This window comes from Sceloporus occidentalis, unplaced genomic scaffold (assembly GCF_023333645.1).
Source record: "Sceloporus occidentalis isolate IW3139 unplaced genomic scaffold, rSceOcc1.0.p SCAF_56, whole genome shotgun sequence".
NCBI lineage: Eukaryota > Metazoa > Chordata > Lepidosauria > Squamata > Phrynosomatidae > Sceloporus > Sceloporus occidentalis.
The window spans coordinates 2,952,560-2,974,068 of NW_028317036.1; the positions used below are offsets into that span (position 1 = coordinate 2,952,560).

At 37.7% G+C, this 21,509-nt stretch overlaps 1 protein-coding gene across 1 annotated transcript in view; it reads left to right on the forward strand.

The window, feature by feature from the left end:
• Positions 1–21,509, forward strand: part of LOC149287823 (NPC intracellular cholesterol transporter 1-like) — a 40,328-nt gene that overhangs the window by 13,917 nt on the left and 4,902 nt on the right. The window contains exons 3-21 of the mRNA XM_089492427.1: positions 6,879–7,001; positions 7,641–7,747; positions 9,404–9,579; positions 10,038–10,205; positions 10,817–11,066; positions 11,682–11,758; positions 12,604–12,974; positions 13,229–13,455; positions 13,869–13,969; positions 14,272–14,374; positions 14,700–14,889; positions 15,011–15,193; positions 15,540–15,654; positions 15,931–16,058; positions 16,647–16,787; positions 17,354–17,443; positions 18,017–18,207; positions 18,459–18,574; positions 19,131–19,260. Of these exons, the coding sequence (XP_089348553.1) occupies positions 6,879–7,001; positions 7,641–7,747; positions 9,404–9,579; positions 10,038–10,205; positions 10,817–11,066; positions 11,682–11,758; positions 12,604–12,974; positions 13,229–13,455; positions 13,869–13,969; positions 14,272–14,374; positions 14,700–14,889; positions 15,011–15,193; positions 15,540–15,654; positions 15,931–16,058; positions 16,647–16,787; positions 17,354–17,443; positions 18,017–18,207; positions 18,459–18,574; positions 19,131–19,260 (2,987 nt within the window). The remainder of the gene's footprint in view (positions 1–6,878; positions 7,002–7,640; positions 7,748–9,403; positions 9,580–10,037; positions 10,206–10,816; positions 11,067–11,681; positions 11,759–12,603; positions 12,975–13,228; positions 13,456–13,868; positions 13,970–14,271; positions 14,375–14,699; positions 14,890–15,010; positions 15,194–15,539; positions 15,655–15,930; positions 16,059–16,646; positions 16,788–17,353; positions 17,444–18,016; positions 18,208–18,458; positions 18,575–19,130; positions 19,261–21,509) is intronic.

Here is a 21,509-nt window from a genome sequence, read left to right on the forward strand (position 1 = left end):
AACACCCACGTAACTATAAGAGTTAAAAAATAAACTTTAAAAGAAAAAAAGTAAAGCCACCTGTTTTTCCATGAATGTCACTAGTTTTCATAAAAACGACCATCTATTAGGCAGTGAGACATTTAGAGGATCAGCTTCGCTGGATCGTTTTAAAGGTTGTCGTCCTACCCTCAAGGCTCTTCATCCAGTCTAAATTGATAACCTTGATTATGTGTATTTGGGCTATGGCTGTCATTTACATTCCATCTGCAAGATAATTGAGTTTGTTTAAACTGCATCATGACCTAGAAAGTATTAAGGTTGCTCTTGATCACTAACTGTGACCAGAAAGTCTCTGGCTCTGCCTTAATCTTATCATTATCTTCCCTTTGCTTTTTGTGTTCAAGGTTCCATGAAAGAACACTAGGTAGACTTCAGTAAGCCATTCACATAAGTGTTTTTAGAATGTTACACATTGCGTATCTGCTTTGAATTACCATCTAAACCTCTGTTCTTCTTGTGTCGCATGTAACTTGGGCCCAAAGATAACTTACACGCTTGGCATTTGAGTGCTAATACTAGACTGGTATTACATGGTATTTTAAGGTCACAACCTCTTGTGAAATCCCATCTGATGGGAAATAATATAATGTACATGCACTAATCTCAGATACGGAATTGTCTTCATGTTGATCCATATGCTCCAGTATTTGCTACTCTACCTTTAACTCCTTCTGCCCCACCCTTCAGTCTGCACTGCTGGACTCCTCTCAGCAGTGGGAAATGTGTACTCATCTGAAACCCCTTGGCTAATACAATGCTCTTCACCGCCAAACCTTATGCATTAAGAACCTTGATCACAAGTATTTTGGCTGACATTTACACTACATTTGACTAATTTAAATGAAATATATAATATTCTAGCAAGAAAACCCTTCCCCCTCTTTCTGTCCTATGAATACAGTATAAGCATGTTCTTCTTAAGATGCACTTTTTCACTCTTCTTTTGCTACCCTATGGTGATTGTTGAAAGAATCTGAGGACCACGTTTATTCTACTGACCAGAGTCTGGATACAAATAATTTACCTTACTGAAAAACTGCTTCCTGAGCAGCCATCCCACGCTCCAATTCTTGCCATGCCACGTTCAGTTAACATTTAGTAATGCTCTATTTTCCCTTTAACAAAGAAAATATTGTATGCTGTATGAATGCATGCTTGTGCAACACAATATCTGCATTCCAAACTCAAACATTTTGCAAACCACAAATCTTTGTCTTTTTAGAAGAGGTGTCTTTATAATACCCTCTAAAATAAGAAGTGAAAGTGAGTACAGCTAGAATCGGTGAATTGTCACATAAAAGCAATTTGTAACATTTGTGAAAAGTGAATGTATGTCAACAAACCAGACTGCCTCCTTGGACATCCTAGTTAAATACCGGTAATTCAACTAAACTGTTGGCTCTGTGGGTCAAAAAACGACTGTTCGTTGTATGCGCTATGTCTGTATGATGGTGATATAAGGTTAGAAGGTATCCATATTAGCCCTGCACAAATAAAATGTACATGAAAAATATGGATAATTTGTGTACAACTCTGTCGCCGCATTCACCAGAACTCATCTCCTTTTAAGTCAAAAAAGCTGATATGACGGTAAAGCAGACTCTCTAATGAATCATAATAATCATATACAGTGAATATAAAAAGTCTACAGACCCCTGTTAAAATGCCAGGTTCTTGTGATTTTAAAGAATGAGACAAAGATAAATCATATTGGAACTTTTTCCACCTTTAATGTGACCTATAACGTGAACAATTCAATTACAAAACAAGCTGAATGACAACTGCATTCCTGCTGTTCATAAACATTGATAATATGTGTATTTCCTTACTCAGCCCTTATTTTGAAAATCCTTGTATGTGATGTGGCCTAAAATAGAGAATATTGCCCCTTTCAGGCTGGTATCCATACAAAATTGGCGACCTGTTCACAAAGTGGATAATGACCTACAGTAGATAGGCATGTTCATTAAATACGTGTTATTGTTAGTGTTCCTTTAAACTTTTGTTAACCAATATTCGCCAAATAAAGTCTGTTGGCATATGATATTATAAAGGTAACCCCCACCACCTTCACTCTTCATTTTCATGCTAGAGTGCCGAGCAGTGTACATGGGGCATCCAGCGGGCTATTCATTTTATTTTTTTTAACCAATGCATATTGACCATTCTTACACTTTGACAAATATGCAATATGCTTACACCAGGAAAGAGTTAATTGTAAAGACAAATGATTTGCATTTGGAATATAAGACTTTATTGGTACATTATTATATACCAAATGAAATGGGGTTTTTTTTACAATGAGTGGATACAATTTGGTACACTTTTTTTGTCACGTGTACAATGTTAAAAGCTATTTAATAGCAGAGAAGGGCTATTTAACTCTTGGGTTGTATACTTCCCAGACACTCGTACTTTGAAAGTATCTGTGCAACCATCGGCTATAGCTGTTTCATTTATTTTTGTATTCTTGCCTGGTATTTCTGGTGTATACACGGTTTTATAAACATATAAACATTTCACAGGGGCTGAAATTCAATATATGATAATGGGGGAGGCATCCCTCATTGGGTTTTCAAATGGCGCGAGGTCAACTTGACCACCCTAACCCAAACTGACTAACTCAACACACTGACTAGGCTCAGCCAAACCGACCCAAACACCAACATACACTGAAACACACATGCGTGTTTACGTAGCATACCCTGTCTATGCCAAACTGGCATACATTCACACGTGCATACTGCTTTCAGTCAAAATAACACATACCGTTTTCTCAAACAACACACTAGAGCGACAGTTCATTTAAAGTAATGTTTCTAGAATGTTGTGGGTTTTCATATTTTGTACCCATTGCTCATATTCTGATCATAGTAATTAAGGTTGAAAAAAGGACCTAAGTCCATCAAGTTCTTTATAATCCAAAAGAAGGCTATTTTAGGTTTTTGACTCTTAAGGGACAAACTTCAAAAGACAATCTCCATGGATCAAAAAGCCCTAAAAAGATTTATTGTTCAATCGGATTGTCAAACAGGGGAACTGTAAATGTGAAGACTGCCTGTCTGATTTTTTTTTTATTTTTTTTTTTTTATTATTATTATTCTATCCGCTGCTTCCACGCTGATACATCTGAGGTCTTCAGAACTTGACGTGATCTGTAACTCCCTGACCTTTTGTGCATCTCAATGAAATCATATTTAGATTAAACCAAAGTTTATTCTTTGCATAGACAAGAAGGGGTAAAACATGAACAGCATTTTATAGCAGGGGGAATACAAACATTAAACTTTTACATTTTAAAGGGGTTTTTTGTTGGCAATTTATGTGGCTGATTGTCTAGACATACAGGAGATAGGGACTTTAATACTTGTGAATAATCATTTTTAGTATTGTTATTAATTTATGTAGTGAAGTCACGCTCTGCAGCTCTACAATAGGTAAAAAGGACAATAATCAGTAGCACAATGCATACAATTCTGTACTTAACCCCTTGATATGACAATTGCCGGTCCAGGCACGTCACGGAAAAACATGTCATTAACGACAAATGACGTGCCAGGACCGTCATTTGTTAAAACGCGTGAAAAAAATCAATCCGTGATCGATTTTTTTTTTTTTTTTTTTTTTTTTTTTTTTTTTTTTTATTTTTTTTTAATTTTTTTTTATTTTTTTTTTAATTATTATTATTTATTTTTTTTTATTTATTTTTTTTTTTTTTTATTTTTTTCCCCCCCACCCAAACGGCATTGCTGTAATGCCTCGACCAAGTATGGCCCCTCCCGGGGCGTCAACCGCCATACATTGTATGGCGGCGGACGCCCGTTTTAAAAGCGTTTAGGAGGCGATCAACAATCACCTCCTAAACTTAAATGGTCGTTGGAATCCCTCGATCAGGAGGCATCCAGCGACACGAAACACTTACCTTAGGATGGACTGTGACCGCTCCGGAGAGTGGTCACAGCCGCAGCTGCACGCAGTCTTCACCATCCGCAAGATGGCGGCGGCCTGGGAAAAAAAACAATAAAGATGCAAAAGTTCGCTAGAAGGTCTCCAGACCCTCTAGAGAACTCTGGCTCCACTTGCAGGTTGAATACAGGTACTGCATTCAACCATGCAAGTCAATGGAGCCCAGCTTTCTAATCACAGTGTGATTAGTAAAAATAAATTGAAAAATAAAATAAAATTTAATAATAATTAGAAAAAATAGTAAAAAAAAAAAAAACTGTAAAATGTAAAAATAATTTCCCTCTGATGTCACTATCAGGGGAACCTTCAAGTTGAAAAAAAAATGTTAATGTTTTAAAAAAAAAAAGCAAAAAAAATTTAAAATATATATAAAAAATATCTTTTTGTGAGCAAGTCCTAAAATTAGCACATTCGCTTAAAACAATTCTCGCATGGAAAGAGTTAAAATACTGGCATATTAAATGCCCATGGGGTGTCTACTTTTAAAAAATGTATGATTTGATGGGGTAAATTGAATTGGCCGGATTCAACAATGTCCCAATTAACACGGGGGAAGGATGGCCACACGTCTAATTTCCAATTAGAAAAATGCACACGTACCAAATGTGGCCTTTTAGTTCCCCCAAAAAATGACAAACCCATGCATGTGGGGTATCACTGTACTCAGGAGATGTTGCTGAACACATATTGGGGTGTCGTGTGACAGCGGAATATACCAGGAGCTGTAAATTCATACATCACATAGGTGTGTGGGGGAAAAATACACACAAAAGAATACTACTGCAAACTTTGAAAAAATTCTGGTGGTAAAATGTGTGCATGCAAAGAGTTAAAATACCCCTGGGGTGTCTAGTTTTCAAAAATATATGGTTTTGTTGGGCACACTGAAATGGCCTGGCTCAAAGATGTACCAAATAGGGCATGGGCAGTGGATCCCCAAATGCCAAAGTTCAACACTGAAAAATGTGCATGCCCCAGGAAAGGGTTAAAATACTAGCATTTGGAATACCCTGGGCTGTCTAGTTTTCAAAAATATATGACTTGATGGGGTAAATTGCATTGGCCTGCTTCAAAGATACCCGAAATGGCACATGGGGGGAAGAATTACCAGATTTGGAAAAAATGGCTTTGAAATAGCAAAACGCTACCTGTACTTATTGCCCCATAATGTGTAGAAAAAAGCAAAAAAAACCCCATAAAAACATTGGGTATTTCTAAACTCAGGACAAATAGTAGAATCTATTTAGCAGGTTTTTTTATTACCTTTTATAGATGAGTAAAAGATTTTTCAACTAAAAGTTAGAAACAGTCATTTTTTTTCTAAATTTTTCACCATATTTTTGATACTTTTTTTAATAGTAAATAATATGATACAATCAAAACAATGTCATCTAAAGAAAGCCCTTCTTGTCCTGAAAAAAAACAATATCTAATGTGTGTGGGTTCAGTAAACGGGAAAGAAGAAAATTACAGCTAAACACGAGCAGCGCAGAAATGTTAAAACGGCCATTGTCACGAAGGGTACAAAAAGTAAAATCAGCCGTTGTCACGAAGGGGTTAAAAGAAGCAGGCGTCTGATCATGAAGGATGCATTGCCTGATATGGTTTAATGGTTCTTTTTGTAACCACTGCAGATTATATGAAAATGAAGTGTGTAATGGGTTTCTGTTTTGACTGGTTAAAGTGATATCGGTCTGTTTACCATGATAAAGACTGTGCTTATTGCGACAACACATTCCTTAACATTTATGTGAGTAAACCAACAAATCCTTTGCAGATAACACGTAGGTAAATATTAACAGAATTTTTGCTTGGCACAGGTTTCCCCATTTAGCCCCTTAAGGATTGATTAATGTTTCTCTGGCACGCAATCTGTTGCTTTCCCAGATTCTGCATTTTTACAGTTTATTACATTAAATTAACACTGTATTTATACGCTACAATTAATATATATTATCTTTTACTTGTATAGCGCCAACAGTTTACGCAGCGCTTCTTACGATACATATATTCAAGGGGTATGATAAGACAAGAATTGACAGACTAAGACAAACCGATACATTAGGTGGAGAGAGCCCGGCTCGCAAGCTTACAATCTTGAGGCAATGGGGTGACAAAATTAAGGAACAGAGAAAGGGTGAGAGGTAGTGTGCTGGTTGTATCAGTGACAAGGAAGTTCTAGCAGCTAAGATGGTGCGGCTTCTCTGAAGAAGTGGGCTTTGAGGAGACTTTAATGTTGGGAGGGAGGGTGAATGCTGAAGGTTTGGTGGAAGATTCCAGAGGTATGGGGCAGCCCGAGTGAAATCTTGTAGACGGGAAAAGGAAGAGGCGATGAGTGAGGAGGAGAGCCTTAGCCCATGGGAAGAACATAAGGATTGAATTGGGAATTATTTTGATTTTATTTATTTTGATTTTTTAAATGAGGGCAGAAATGTGTGGAGTGTTATGGAGGGCCTTATATGTTTGTACAAGGATATAAAATGTAATTCTTAAGGTAATAGGGAGCCAGTGGATGATTTAAGCAGAAGAAGAGCGCCGTGCGGGACAAATAAGCCTAGCAGCAGCATTTAGGACAGACTGCAGAGGAGAAAGTCGAGACAGTGGAATGCCAACCAAAAGAGTGTTGCATTAGTCAAAATGGGAAATGATATGGGAATTAACCTGGGTTTTTGTGCATTCCTGGGTAAGTATATGACATGAGAGCAGCCATCTTTATTTTCTGCTCTGAAAATGTGCGTGATGCTTCAACATCTTCTCAATCTTAATTTACGTTAAATTGTTTGGTGTTGAAGTAGATTTGTAGGCAATGCTTGTATGTATGTGTGCATGCGATATTTAATGACTTTTAATCTGCTCCCTTTGTTGTGAAGGTATCTTCTCAGCACTGTGTATGGTATGGGGAATGCGGCATAGCCAAAGGGGGCAAACGGTACAACTGTGCATATTCTGGGCCCCCTATACCTCTTCCACCAGATGGTCATGAGCTGCTCCAGGTAAGCTTGTTTCTCTGTCTTTTAGTTGTAAAGCATTGTTCGGAAACTAGGCTTGACCTTAACTGGTATTAGATGATGCTTTGGGACCAGGTAGTTACATTGAAATGGACATCAGGAGCCATATAGAGTTAGACACAATGAGACATATTTTTAAAAAGCATGTTTTGGAACACTCCACTGAACTCTATGGTGATTGCTCCATAATTATAATTATTTAATGAGAATTGTATTTATATTTCTTATAAATAGAATCATCTATGGATTGTATCATTTAAATTCATCTCTTGGTCCTTTCATTTTGTGCGCTTCTTTTTAGTTTCTGTCTCAGAGCAGGCATCTACCCTAAATGTGTTTTATTTGAGTCCTTGTCTCTTCCTATGCTCTTGGGGTATACAGGTTACTTGTTATTAAATACTACCCAATGTTGTCATATTTATACAATAAAATCTGAGTTTAAAAAATATATATTAATCTCTTTACATTGTCTTTGCTGATTCAGATTTAGTGACCACACTCATCCCACCAAGGACGCTAGAATTATTAAGCTCAACTCTACCCCTCGTTTTAAATGATTACCCCAAATATTACTGCAATAAACAATTTATTAAAAGAGCAATAAATTAGAATGTTCTCTTACAGCAACTGTGCCCGTCCCTTTACTATGGCAATGTCAGTGTTTGCTGCGACGTTCAACAACTCAACACTCTAAACAACAACTTGCAACTTCCTTTGCAGTTCCTCTCCAGGTAGGTCACCGGCTTGGGATTCGTTGTGAATTGTTACACTGAAGCTGGCTTTTAACACCAAATACATTACAATTGTGATATTATGACTCTGGGAAATGGAATGAGTGATCTTGATTACACCTCCAGTGCTGGTTTTACGGCCTCTATATGATCTATTGAAATACTGTGAATTAAAAGGCCAGTGTTTATCAAATTGATTGAAAAAGTGTTTCATAAAATTTACTGTGCTTAGAAATCATTGCTGTTTTTATGTCATTAAAAAGAAAAAGGCACATATCCTAGAACATTTATTCTACCTACAGTCCAAGGACTAATTTACTAACTGCGTGTAATACGGTGATAAATTACCTTTTAACCTTTGTATTAAAATGTATATTTTATTTTTTTATAGAGGACCAAATGTTTGCTATGTTAAGGAAGAAAAAAAATGCCATTTAGCCACAGCTATGTAAAATCTAAACAGGGATGTGGTGAAAAAGGAGAATTAAAAGCTTGATTAAAAACTTTGCTCTTGATTAAACCCAGGGCTTTAATTTATTAGCAATCGTTACTAATTTTGTTTTAAAAAAATCAGCCTTCAAAGCTTCAAGCTTAAATCTACATTGATCAAAAATACCTGTCACTTTAATATATGTTTTCACTTGAAAGGTGGTTGTTGTGATGTTTGTGTGAACATACAGTGATAGGGTAATCACTGCTTGAGTCAGTGTTGTATATTTAATAGCTGTCATTAGTGTGTCTCACTGTTTCTGCTGCTTCTTGAAACTGAGATAAAGGAACTTAAAAAAATGTTTGACCTTAAATACACCCACAAAGTAATGTTTTAAGAGGTTGTTGTAAATGGGAAGTAAAAGCAAGCTTTGCATGGGTACACACACGCGCTCTTGCCTTCCAGTAGAAGTAGGCGACTCCATTGAAGCATAAAACTGCGTCTGCCATGCTAGCATTATACATTCGGGGCAGGTAGCATTGATCCTTATGTGGTGGCTGCTCCTCTCTTTACAATAACCAACTGTGAGCTGGCAGAGGGGTCTTTCACAGCATACCAGGGGCAAAGGGTACAGAGCACGAAGGGTCGTTTTAGTCTCTCTTGGAGCATTTGAAATTTCCTGTATACCTAGAATGGAGAGCAAGCATCTCCTCCATAGTCTCCTCCATAGTCTCCTGTGGGCAAACTCAAAGTGAGAAGACCCTTTGCAGTCCAATTTATTTTTGTTTGCTTAAAGATGCTGTTCCACCTACTTTGCAACATTAGAGAAACTTTCCTTAGTACTGTTCAATGCTTAAACCCTACTCGCATCCAATGCCATAGAAACTGAAGAAGTGTTGTAAAAATGTATACAGAGGAAAGAAATAAAATCTGATTTTTGGTGCTTTATATACCGATATTTAACCCAAAGCAGCTCTGTTGGAAGCAAGCGGAACACCAGCTTTAATCGTTTAGCTTGATGGTACCAACCTGTACAGAATTAGTGTTTTGTCCTTAACAAATTATGTATGTTAAAAATCTTAATGTGAAAAATCCTAATGTGAAAAATCCTGCTTTACAACTTGAGCTGGGCTGTATTTCAAGGATAGTATTTTGAGTAAGAAATCTAAATATTGCTTTTAATGTATGATTTCATTTTTTTTATTTTTTTATTTTTTTAAACCCAGATGTCCTTCCTGTTTTTATAACCTAATGACCTTGTTTTGTGAGCTGACATGTAGTCCTCGGCAGTCAGAGTTTCTGAACGTTACACAAACCATAAATTACACCAACCCTGATCCAGAAAAATCAAATGAAAGTATCATAGCCATGGAGTATTATGTTGGGCAGCACTTTGCAGGAGGTGAGTAGCTTGGTATTTCTGTAGGAAAAACATCCTATCTTATACAGAGTGCTTTCTTGTCCTCAATAATATGCTTCAAATATGTAATTTCTTGATTTGGAGGAGTAAATCTGCAAACCTTCCTTTATATGATCAGTAGATTCTTAAAATGAAGGTCTTGCCCTGAAGCCGCATGTGAATAAACAATACAGAGCTACATTTTTTTTAATTATTATTATTGAATGTCCACTGTCGTTATTGCATGTTTCTTTTTGCTCCCATACGTAACATATTTTTACCTGGTGCCTACAAGTGGTCTACGATGTAAATTAAACTTGGCTTTGAGTACAGCAACACTTAGAGGTTTTTTGTATTTTTTATTTGATTAGCATTTTGAGTTCTCTTGGAAGCAGAGTGGTTTTGGAGCACCTTTTATTATCGCGCACTTGACGTTTTTTCCGTTGCCTCTCCTTGTTTAGCCATGTTCAATGCCTGCCAGGATGTAGAGGCTCCTTCAAGCAATGTCAAAGCTTTGAGTTTGATGTGTGGCAGGGATGCTAAGGACTGCACTGCAACTAACTGGATCGAGTACATGTTCAATGAGGATAACGGTCAAATTCCCTTCACTATCACCCCAATCTTCTCAGGTAGGTTGAAGCAGACGCAGAGTACTCAGCTATTCCCGAGCAGTCTGCTTTTGACTGACCTTAAGTGGCCATTGCCAATTTGTACTTAAGATAAGTTCTCACTGAAAACAGGGTTCTAAGGGCTAGTAGAATGATAGCCTGTAGAAGCTGTTATGTTAATGACATGAGACATATACGCATCCTTACACCGACTGACGGAGTGGTACAGAGCAGGCCCTTGCTAATACAGATTTTAACAATCACCTCAATAACTTTAATGTGGATCCAGCAAAGTCTTGGTGAGTTTTCTTGAGGCATCTATTATGTTGATACACTCAACCAATCCTGCACTGGTGGCCATAATAGGCAACTTGATGATCACTTGACTATGTAAATATTGTACAGGAACAGCCATTTCTGACTGAATGCATGCATTTGCGCTGTCAAACCATAGGAACAAATCTGTTATTTTGTTTAAAAAGTCACCTGTGTCCTAACTTCCTAAGACTTCTACTGTCCTGTAGAATATAAGGAATCCTTCTGGAGAAAAGGCTTAATGTTCTGGTGACGCGTACCTATGATTTCTTTCTGATCGTTCTGGGATTGATTGTGTTTATATATTTACATTCTAGATGTGCCCTTTCATCAAATGATTCCAATGAACAATGCCACCAAGGGATGCGATGAGGCTGTGGATGAAGATGGTGCTCCTTGCAGTTGTCAGGACTGCACTCTTGTGTGTGGGAACACACCCCAGCCTCCTCCACCCCCAGCACCCTGGCTTATTTTTGGTTTGGATGCAATGGTTGTCATCATGTGGATAACGTATGTTGTGTTCTTGCTCCTCTTTTCTGCGGTTGTCATTTCCTCCTGGTGTTACAGGTATGTCCACGGCAAGATTTGCGTTTCACCGCTAGCTTTAAATGTGGCTTATGTTTTCAGAGTCGTAACTTGTATTTATTAGAAACCAGTGCACTCTGTGACTTCACTAATGTTTATATTAACTAAAATCTACCAACTGTCATGATTCCAATGTAGATTAGAATGCTGGACAGTAAATAGAATATTCCAAATACAGGGAAGTCCTTCTACTAAATACAGGGAAGTCCTTTTACTAAAGACAGGCAATGTAAAGCTTCTGGAACCACCGTTCCCTATCAGTTATCATCCTGTTGTCAAACGGTAGTATTACGATTTCCCCCTACTCTTTTTCAGCCAAATACACAGATAACAGGTTTTGTTTTAGGTTTGTATCCCAAAATAAACCTTGGGGAACTTTAATGAGAAGTAGCCAAAGGAGCACTCATACTATAGGTTTATAAAATCTTGCTTATTGACGCTTTTAAGGCGTGTTTTTTAATTGTATTACCATTGAACTTGTTCCATAATGATTAAATGTCAGTATGATCTTTTAGCATAATTTATGTTTAAGCTATTTTTTTACCTGTTTGCTTGTGATCTCTTGCTAATAAATATTTGTCTCATTCATAATTGCAGAAAAAAGAACATCATATCCGAGTATGCTCCAATTGATAGTAATTTGGCATATTCTGTAAATTCTACGCCTATAGCAGGTATGCTTTCTGTTTTTATCTATATATATATATATATATATATATATATATATATATATATATATATATATATATAATTTCAGTTTATTACCAGTGACCAGTAAACAAAACATATGAGCACAGAGTACGTTTAACTTGTCACCGTACGTATTCTTGCTAGACTTTAAATATGGTAATAAACGAATATATGATCAGTTGTAGAAGGTTAAAGATGAAATGTCATTTTTCCAATTTACACTTTGTACCGGGTTAAAGACGCAGAAGCGCCTACATTTACTTCATCTGAAATTCAAAATGGCATATAGGCCCTAGCTATATATCTTCTCTATATCATTTTACAGATATTGACGGCAGATAAGGATTCACTCCATGTAGTCTCTGGTTTTTATATTACCTATTTATAAATTTATGAATGATATGGTGCCAGTGTGCTGTCCTAAAGCAGTGTTTCCAAGCTTTTTTAAGCGGATGCCTACATACCATTCAGAGTCATAGGTTGGTTGGTTGGTTGGTTGGTTCGAATAAACCGTGTGCGGTGAAGGGACCTTTTTTTGTTTTTTCATAGGTATGTGAAACATAGGCTACAGCAGAGTCATAAAAATTACATTGATAGCAACTGTTTATTCTGTATTGTGCCGTATATTGCAGTTCTCTTAGCTGTTGGGTGAATATGTGGCACCATTAGCACCATTACCACTACAGCTACAAACAGGTCTTCAGCCGTGTAAATGTTCACTTTATAGTTATGTTCTGTTTGTCCATGCTAAGCACTTTCTCCGTTCAGTTTGGATATTGTCTGGTCAAAAAAAATCATGAATTGTCATGTCCTCTTTCGCCTGATGTAGGAACGCCATCCAGCTGTGAAACATGCGGAGAAAGACTGGAGAATTGCCTGAGAGTGGCCTTCACAAAATGGGGTTTATTCTGTGTCCGAAACCCATTTATTGTTATTTTCTTCTCTGTGGTTGCAATTGGCGCCTGCTGTTCTGGGCTCAGATACGCAAAGCTCACTACAGACCCTGTGGAGCTCTGGTCTGATCCACACAGCGTAGCTCGCAAAGAGAAGGATTACTTTGACACGCACTTTGGACCTTTCTTCCGTACTGAGCAGCTCATCATCACTGCCCCCAACAGCCATGGAGAGATCTACTCGCCATATCCATCAGGAAGTGATGTTTATTTTGGTCCACCTCTAGTTTTAGACATTTTACTCGAGGTAATCAAGTTGTGGTCACTGTATTACGCTTACTCTTTGTAGGGGGAAAAAAAATGAGTTTTGTCACAAGATTACTTGATTTTTACATTCTTTGAATGAATACAGAAACCTCTCTATAGTATAACGCATAATGACGAAACAATGCAAAGATGTGTAATTGCTGTTGTTTGAAAATGCTGGAACATCAACGAAAGTTTATGATGTTCCGTTTGCTCTCGAATGAAGACTAATGATTTTCTGTTGCCATTCATCAGGTCCTGGAACTCCAAAATGCCATTGAAAATATAACCGCTACATACAATAATGAAACTATAATGCTGAAGGACATCTGTATGGCACCATTGGCTCCATATAATAACAACTGCACCATTCTCAGTGTGCTGAATTATTTCCAGAACAGTTACTCAGTCTTGAATCATGTTGAGAGAGACGAGTTCTTTGTGATTGCAGATTATCATACTCATTTCCTATACTGTGTGCAGTAAGTTGTCTCCTACTTTTTTTGTGTGGGGCCAAAATTGCATCTGTTTTCTTCTCAGTTGTCCTGAAATTAAATAATGTGGTTTAAAGGGTTCAGCACAGTATGTGATGGTAAAGCTCTACAAGATTGTTTTCCCCACAGAGTCTGAAGGGTGAAACTGACAAGTCAGATGTATGCTGCCCCTTACTTGGCCATGCATAACTCATTCAGAATCTCAGGCATTGTCACAAAGGCTTTTACATTATTGTTTCATCCTACTGCTCCATTATATGTTATAGGATGTTAGAAGCCTCATCATAGTGATATAACTGTATTAGGAAAACATTTTGATTATTTATAGATCAAAATGTAGCTTCTATGTAAGTTCAGCACCTATTAAAATGATGTGGAATTATTGCCTTTTCATCTTCTAGGTCCCCAGCATCTTTGAATGACACAACAGCTCTGCATGACCCCTGCTTAGGTACATTTGGAGGGCCCATCTTCCCATGGCTGGTACTTGGAGGCTATGATGGTAAATTCCAAACATTTGACATTTGTTTTCCTCTTTATTATTATTATTATTATTATTATTTATTACTGTTCACTGTTTTTTGTTTTCTACCTTGTTTGTTTACCTAATTTATTGTGTTGGTACTTCACCACATATGTTTTAAGTGAGTCTTTAACAGTTACTCCCCTCCTGTAGAGTAACCATTTAAGGGGCATCAATAGATCATTAGCTATCCATTACATAAGCTTTTTTTCCTTAGTTTTTGTTTTGCTTTTTTACTATTCCATTAAACTATAAAAAACACTCTGTTCTTTGATTTGTAGGTGATAATTATAACAATGCAACAGCTCTTGTGATCACTTTCCCGGTGAACAACTTCCACAATGATTCAGAGAAAATAAAGAAAGCAAAGGCCTGGGAACAGGAGTAAGTTTTGTGATTAACGCTATATATATATATATATATATATATATATATATATATATATATATATATATATATATATATATATAATTAGTGAATTATTGTATCTGAGTGGCATTCCCATTTCATTTCACTGCTTGAGCTAACTGCGCAAAAAATAATAAAATACAATTTGGTCCATATCGCTAGTTATTCTTCATTCCCAAAATCTGCATAACTTGAATTGTATTACAATTATGTATTTTATCAATGTATAAATTTTTTATATAATTTAATACCTAAAATATTACCACAGTGTTTCTGATCTGAAATATTTTGTGTCTTCAAGATTTATCAGTTTTGTGAAAAATTACAACAATTCAAATCTGAGCATTTCGTTCTCTGCGGAGAGGAGCATCGAAGATGAGATTAATCGTGAAAGCAACAGTGATGTGTCTACTGTCCTGATAAGTTATGCTTTAATGTTTGTATACATCTCCTTGGCCTTGGGTAACATCAACCAATGCAGCAGGATTTTGGTATGCAGTATTTAATATTTGGTTTTCTTTCTGTGAATATTGTGGGGGGGTTTGCCATTGGCATTTTTGTGAACCTCCATTTTTTTACGTTAAGTGACTTTTCCATTCTCTTACCCATCAGGTTGACTCCAAGATTACCCTGGGTACGGCAGGCATTCTGATTGTGCTAAGCTCTGTAGTGTGCTCCATTGGTATCTTCAGCTATATTGGGGTTCCGCTCACTCTGATCGTAATAGAGGTTATACCTTTTCTGGTCCTTGCGGTTGGTGTGGACAACATATATATCATTGTACAAACCCTGCAGGTATGCATTTTATAATGGTAGTGTGTTCATACAATTTTGTCCTGTGCTAACATAGATTTCCAACAGTTTTTCACTTAAATCAACCCTCCTTTGCGTGGTACAACTACAACTTTCATTCTTGGCTAACCAACCTGGTACTCTCAGGAACCGGACTCTTGTCTTTTTTGTTTGTCCTGGTCTGCAACATAATGTTTTTTTTTTTTTGTTTTTTTATTATCAGTAAAGTAAATCAAATAATGAAATGACTCTAGCGTCTTTAGAAGACATTGACTTGATTTCAACGCTACAGCCTTATTTGATGTTTTGCTATTTCAATTTACTTACACCTTTTTCTGGTCTTTTACAGAGAGATGAGCGTCTTCAAGGGGAAACTCTTGATGAGCAGATTGGCAGAGTCTTGGGTGAAGTTGCTCCGAGCATATTCCTGTCGGCTTTTGCAGAAACTGTTGCCTTCTTCTTAGGTAATGATTATGCAAAAATATTCCTATGGAAATATGACAAGTTTTGCTACACGTTTAACTTTTGTATGAAAATTATATAACTTGTTTCACTTCTGTACATGTTGCATGTGGAGGAAAATATGGCGATGCCTTGTTGCCATGTGAAATGCTAAGGCTTTTTATTATTATTTGACTACATAAAAAAAAAAAAGTTTTCCTTGATGCCTTTAATTTATCTGAGAGAAATTATTATTGCATTATCTCGAAGTAACATAAGGTGTTCTTGACCCTTCTCAGGCGGTTTATCCTCCATGCCAGCTGTCCGCACGTTCTCACTCTTCGCAGGGTTGGCGGTGTTCTTGGACTTCCTACTTCAGATCACCTGCTTTGTGAGCCTCCTTGGTTTGGACATTAGACGCCAAGAGGTGAATTGATTGGTTGGGAGTAAAATCCCCCAGGTCAAAACGTGTTTTCTTTTCACAATCTTTTATACATTGACTGAAATAATCTATGGAAAAGATATATATATGTATATATATATGTATATGTAGAGATATATATGTTTTTTTATACCTATAGCTGTTGATCTGTTTTTTGGTTTTTTACTTTGTACATGTTGGCATCAAATTGTATCATTCAGTAGACTGCAAAATTCAGGAATTTACCAAACAATAATGAAACCTTGTTCAACCATTTGCACTGTGTTAATAATAGTGTCATTGATTTCAACTACGTAGTGTTATTGATTGAATTCAGTTTGTGTTTGTCTCTTAAATGCATCTCAGTAATGCAGTATTGAGTACACATTTTAAATACAGACACAGACACGTATAAAAAGCTTAGAAGTTTAGTATATATAGTCATCAAGTGTAGTAGTTTGGATGTAAATGAAAAGAAAGTGGCCAAGAATATGGTGAATGATTGAGAAGACCTACTTTGCATCTTGGGAGGTTTAATGCTCCCGATTTATTGTGTGGGGTCTTTTTCTGATATATTTGTCTTTTAACATGTAGAAAAATCGCTTGGACGTCCTCTGCTGTTTCCCAGGCTGTAACCACAGCAGTGGGGCTGAGAAATCCCAGAGCTGGGTTTTTCTGTTCTTCAAAAAGCTGTTCTCCCCAGCGTTGATGAAGAACTGGGTGCGGCCCATAGTGGTATGTATTCACATATTTCAGCCCATGTTCGCTTAATAAAGCTTATAAGTATCCTGTGTTTTGTCTTCCTGATTGTTTTCTAGATGCCAAAATGTTGATTGAAAGCTGCTCTTAATTCCACGGTATAGCATCAAAGAGTGCTGGATAAGAAATGCTGTTTCTTGTATTACTATTTCCTATCTGGGCTTATCCACTGAAGTAGGAGTTTCAATTTACTAAATTCATAATACATGATGAAGGGGTTCTCCACGGCAAGTAGTGTTGAGGATTCAAGTATTCATTATACAGGGCCAGACAATCTTGCTGGGAGAACCCTGTATAGTGATGATTGTAGTGATTGAAACCACAACTCTCTCTCCAACTCCTGCTTTAATGAATGTACCCCTCTCTCTACAGTTGATAACCAAGAGCGCACATGTTTTATGTTGAGAGACTGCGGTTTGGTGTGTTGTTTCTATGAATAATGAGACCTGCCTTGAAATAAGTAGTATGTTCTTAAGAATATTATGTGCCGCTATACAATTCGCTACCGCCCCTTCACCATTAGCTGTGTGCCTGTCTTCCAGATATCTGTTTTCGTGGGCATCCTGTCCTTCAGTATTGCTGTGATGAATAAAGTGGAGATCGGTCTGGATCAGTCTTTGTCGATGCCTGATGTAAGATAACTCGAACAATAGGATTTCAATAACAAAGTTTACAGCATTCAGAATATGTTAAGGAAACATGTTAAATCACATTGCCCGTATCCTTTCTCACAAGTGGCGAATGAGCAAAACAGCAAATACAGCCAAAGTAAAAAATAATTATATCCAGCGCCACAAAATAACCACTACCAAAAAAAGACAGGCTTAGGTAAAGTGTCGCAAAAAAGGAATGTTATAGTAACAAAAGTATGTTAAAGGTGCAGTATAAGAGAAGAAAAGTCCTGTACAAAAATTCTGACAAAGCTGATTCCGGGCACACTGCATATCCTGTTGCTGAGAATTGCAAACTGCGGTTACTTGAAGAATACCTTTCTTTAAATACCGGCATGCGTTTGGCTCTTAATGACGTGTTGGACGTCTTATAGACCCATCACAACCATTTTAAACCGACCTTCATGTGAACATCTTCATGCCGTCGCACTTAATGTGGCCAACCCTGTATCTATAAGGTATCATGCGCTGATAGTCATTGCCGTCTCCAGTAGGAAAGCTCTTTTGAATCCACGCATCTGTTTTATTCTTCAGGATTCGTATATGCTGCGTTATTTTGATTCTCTCAGTAAGTATCTGCACACTGGTCCTCCCGTGTATTTTGTGGTTGAAGAAGGACATGATTACACCACAAAAGAAGGACAGGCCATGGTTTGCGGCGGCGCGGGATGTAATAACAATTCTCTGGTGCAGCAAGTTTACAATGCAGCACAATTGGCCAACTAGTGAGTATAATATTGCGTGGGTTGTGTTTAACATGGATTGACAAAAAAGGAGTTTATTTATACAAACGTATAATGATGCAAAGCTTGAATCTTGATCACAATAGCAACAAAAATAGAATGGTCCAGTCTGCAGAAATATTCCATACTTTGCAATTCCAATACTCCTTACTAAAACCGCAGTTTATACATAAACCCCAGTGAGTAGAAACATCATATAATCACAGTTAAGCCATGCCTAATATTCACTTCAGCACAAGGGTCGGCTATCCTCCATCCTCCTGGCTCGATGACTACTTTGACTGGGTGAAGCCTCAATCTACCTGTTGCCGCGTATATAACAGCACAGGACAGTTCTGCAACGCTTCAGGTAACTCCCATCAGCATATGGGAACCACATTCGTGTTGTACTGGATGCATCTACACTAAATTTAATCATTTATACAACTGGTTCACTGTTGGAAGAGTGCGAATATGAATGACATATTTATTTTTAAATATTATGACCTAATAGGGGATATGTCCAGTATTTTACTTAAGCGGTGCCCGTTAAGTATTTCAAATGTCAAAACCTATATGAATTTCCCGATTACTGTATATGCATAGTTTATTCTGCTCTAAATCTGGGTGATCGTGTTGAATATGGAGGAGATCCCAGGAACAGTCTGGTGTGTACATGGTGATGGGTTCATGTTGGGATTGCCTTCCTAAGCTAAATATATGTACAAAGCATTTATACTGATTTACTAACAAAACATGCAAACTGTATGGTTTTTAGTAAACAAATTTAGTAGTGGTGTTGACCCCTTTTATGCTTATTTGGAGAGTTTATATTGTCAGACACCTGGTGTTTAAACATCAGAAAATTATTAAAAAATCAGAAGATTTTCCTGTTAGCATCTGATGTGTTTTGTTTTTTTCCCCAGTTGTTGATCCACAGTGCATGCGTTGCCGTCCTTATACGCAAGAAGGAAAGAGGAAGCCAGTTGGGGAAGAGTTTATGCAGTTCCTTCCCATGTTCCTTTCTGATAATCCTAACCCCAAATGTGGAAAAGGGTAAGATTACCATTGCCTGTATTTGTTAGATTTATTGTTTGTGTTGAAAGATGGTATTAGGATGCCTTTAACCCCTTAACGACAATTGCCGGTCCTGGCACGACACGGAAAAGCATGTGCTTTACGACAATTGACGTGCCAGGACCGGCACGTCTTTAAACGGGTGCAGAAAGCGATCTACTTTCGCTTTCTGCACCCAAAAAGCGTTGCTGAATGCCTCGACCTCGAGGCATTCAGCAACGCCGCGATCGGCACGAAGGGGCCATCTCTGGCCCCTCCACGGGGCGTCAACATCCGCCATACTTTGTATGGCGGCGGACGCCCGTTTTAAAAGCGTTTAGGAGGCGATCAACGATCGCCTCCTAAACTTAAATGGTGTCGCTGGAATGCCTCGATCAGGAGGCATCCAGCGACACCAAACACTTACCTTTCGGTGGGCTGTGACCGCTCCGGAGAGCGGTCACAGCCGCAGCTGCCGGTGATCTTCGCCATCAAGGAAGATGGCCGCCGCCCTGCAAGAGAAACAAGCAAGTTTTAAAAGCTCGCTAGACGGTCTCCAGACCATCTAGAGAACTCTGGCTCCACTTGCAGGTTGAATACAGGTACTGCATTCACCATGCAAGTCAATGGAGCCCAGCTTTCTAATCACATTGTGATTAGTAAAAAAAAATTAAAAAATAAAATAAAATTAATAATTAGAAAAAAATAGTAAAAAAACAGTAAAATGTAAAAATCATTTCCCACTGATGTCACTATCAGGGGAACCTCCAAGTTGAAAAAAAAATGTTTAAAATTTTTTTTTAAAAAAGGCAACAAAATATAAAATATATATATAAAAAATATATTTTTGTGAGCAAGTCCTAAAATTAGCATATTAGCTTAAAACAATTCTCGCATGGAAAGAGTTAAAATACTGGCATATTAAATGCCCGTGGGTGTCTACTTTTAAAAAAGGTATGATTTGATGGGGTAAATTGAATTGGCCAGGTTCAACAAGGTCCCAATTAACACCGGGGGAAGGATGACCACACATCTAATTTCCAATTAGAAAAATGCACACGTACCAAATGTGGCCTTTTAGTTCCCCCAAAAAATGACAAATTCATGCATGTGGGGTATCACTGTACTCAGGAGATGTTGCTGAACACATATTGGGGTGTCGTGTGACAGCAGCATATACCAGGAGCTGTAAATTCATACATAAAGTAGGTGTGTGTGGGAAAAATACACACACAAAAATACTACTGCAAACTTTGAAACAATGCTGGTGGTAAAATGTGTGCATGCAAAGAGTTAAAATACCAGCATTTAAAATACCCTGGGGTGTCTAGTTTTCAAAAATATATGGTTTTGTTGGGCACACTGAAATGGCCCGGCTCAAAGATGTACCAAATAGGGCATGGGCAGTGGATCCCCAAATGCCAAAGTTCAACATTGAAAAATGCGCATGCCCCAAATGTGGCCCTTTTGCCCCAAACAGCCAGGCAAAATCATTCATGTGGGGTATCACTGCGCTCAGGAGATGTTGCTGAACACATATTGGGGTGTTTTGTGATAGTGACATAAACGAGAACATTTTAATTCATACCTGAAGTAAAATGTGTGTGGCAAAACAAATGCAAAAAAATGACTACCACAAAGTTTGACAAAGACTGGTGGTAGATATGGTGCATGGAAAGAGTTAAAATACTAGCATTTGAAATACCCTGGGGTGTCTAGTTTTCAAAAATATATGGGTTTATTGGGCACACTGAAATGGCCCGGCTCAAAGATGTACCAAATAGGGCATGGGCAGTGGATCCCCAAATGCCAAAGTTCAACATTGAAAAATGCGCATGCCCCAAATGTGGCCCTTTTGCCCCAAACAGCCAGGCAAAATCATTCATGTGGGGTATCACTGCGCTCAGGAGATGTTGCTGAACACATATTGGGGTGTTTTGTGATAGTGACATAAACGAGAACATTTTAATTCATACCTGAAGTAAAATGTGTGTGGCAAAACAAATGCAAAAAAATGACTACCACAAAGTTTGACAAAGACTGGTGGTAGATATGGTGCATGGAAAGAGTTAAAATACTAGCATTTGAAATACCCTGGGGTGTCTAGTTTTCAAAAATATATGACTTGATGGGGTAAATTGCATTGGCCGGGTTCAAAGATACCCGAAATGGCACATGGGGGGAAGAATTACCAGATTTGGAAAAAATGGCTTTGAAATAGCAAAACGCTACCTGTACTTATTGCCCCA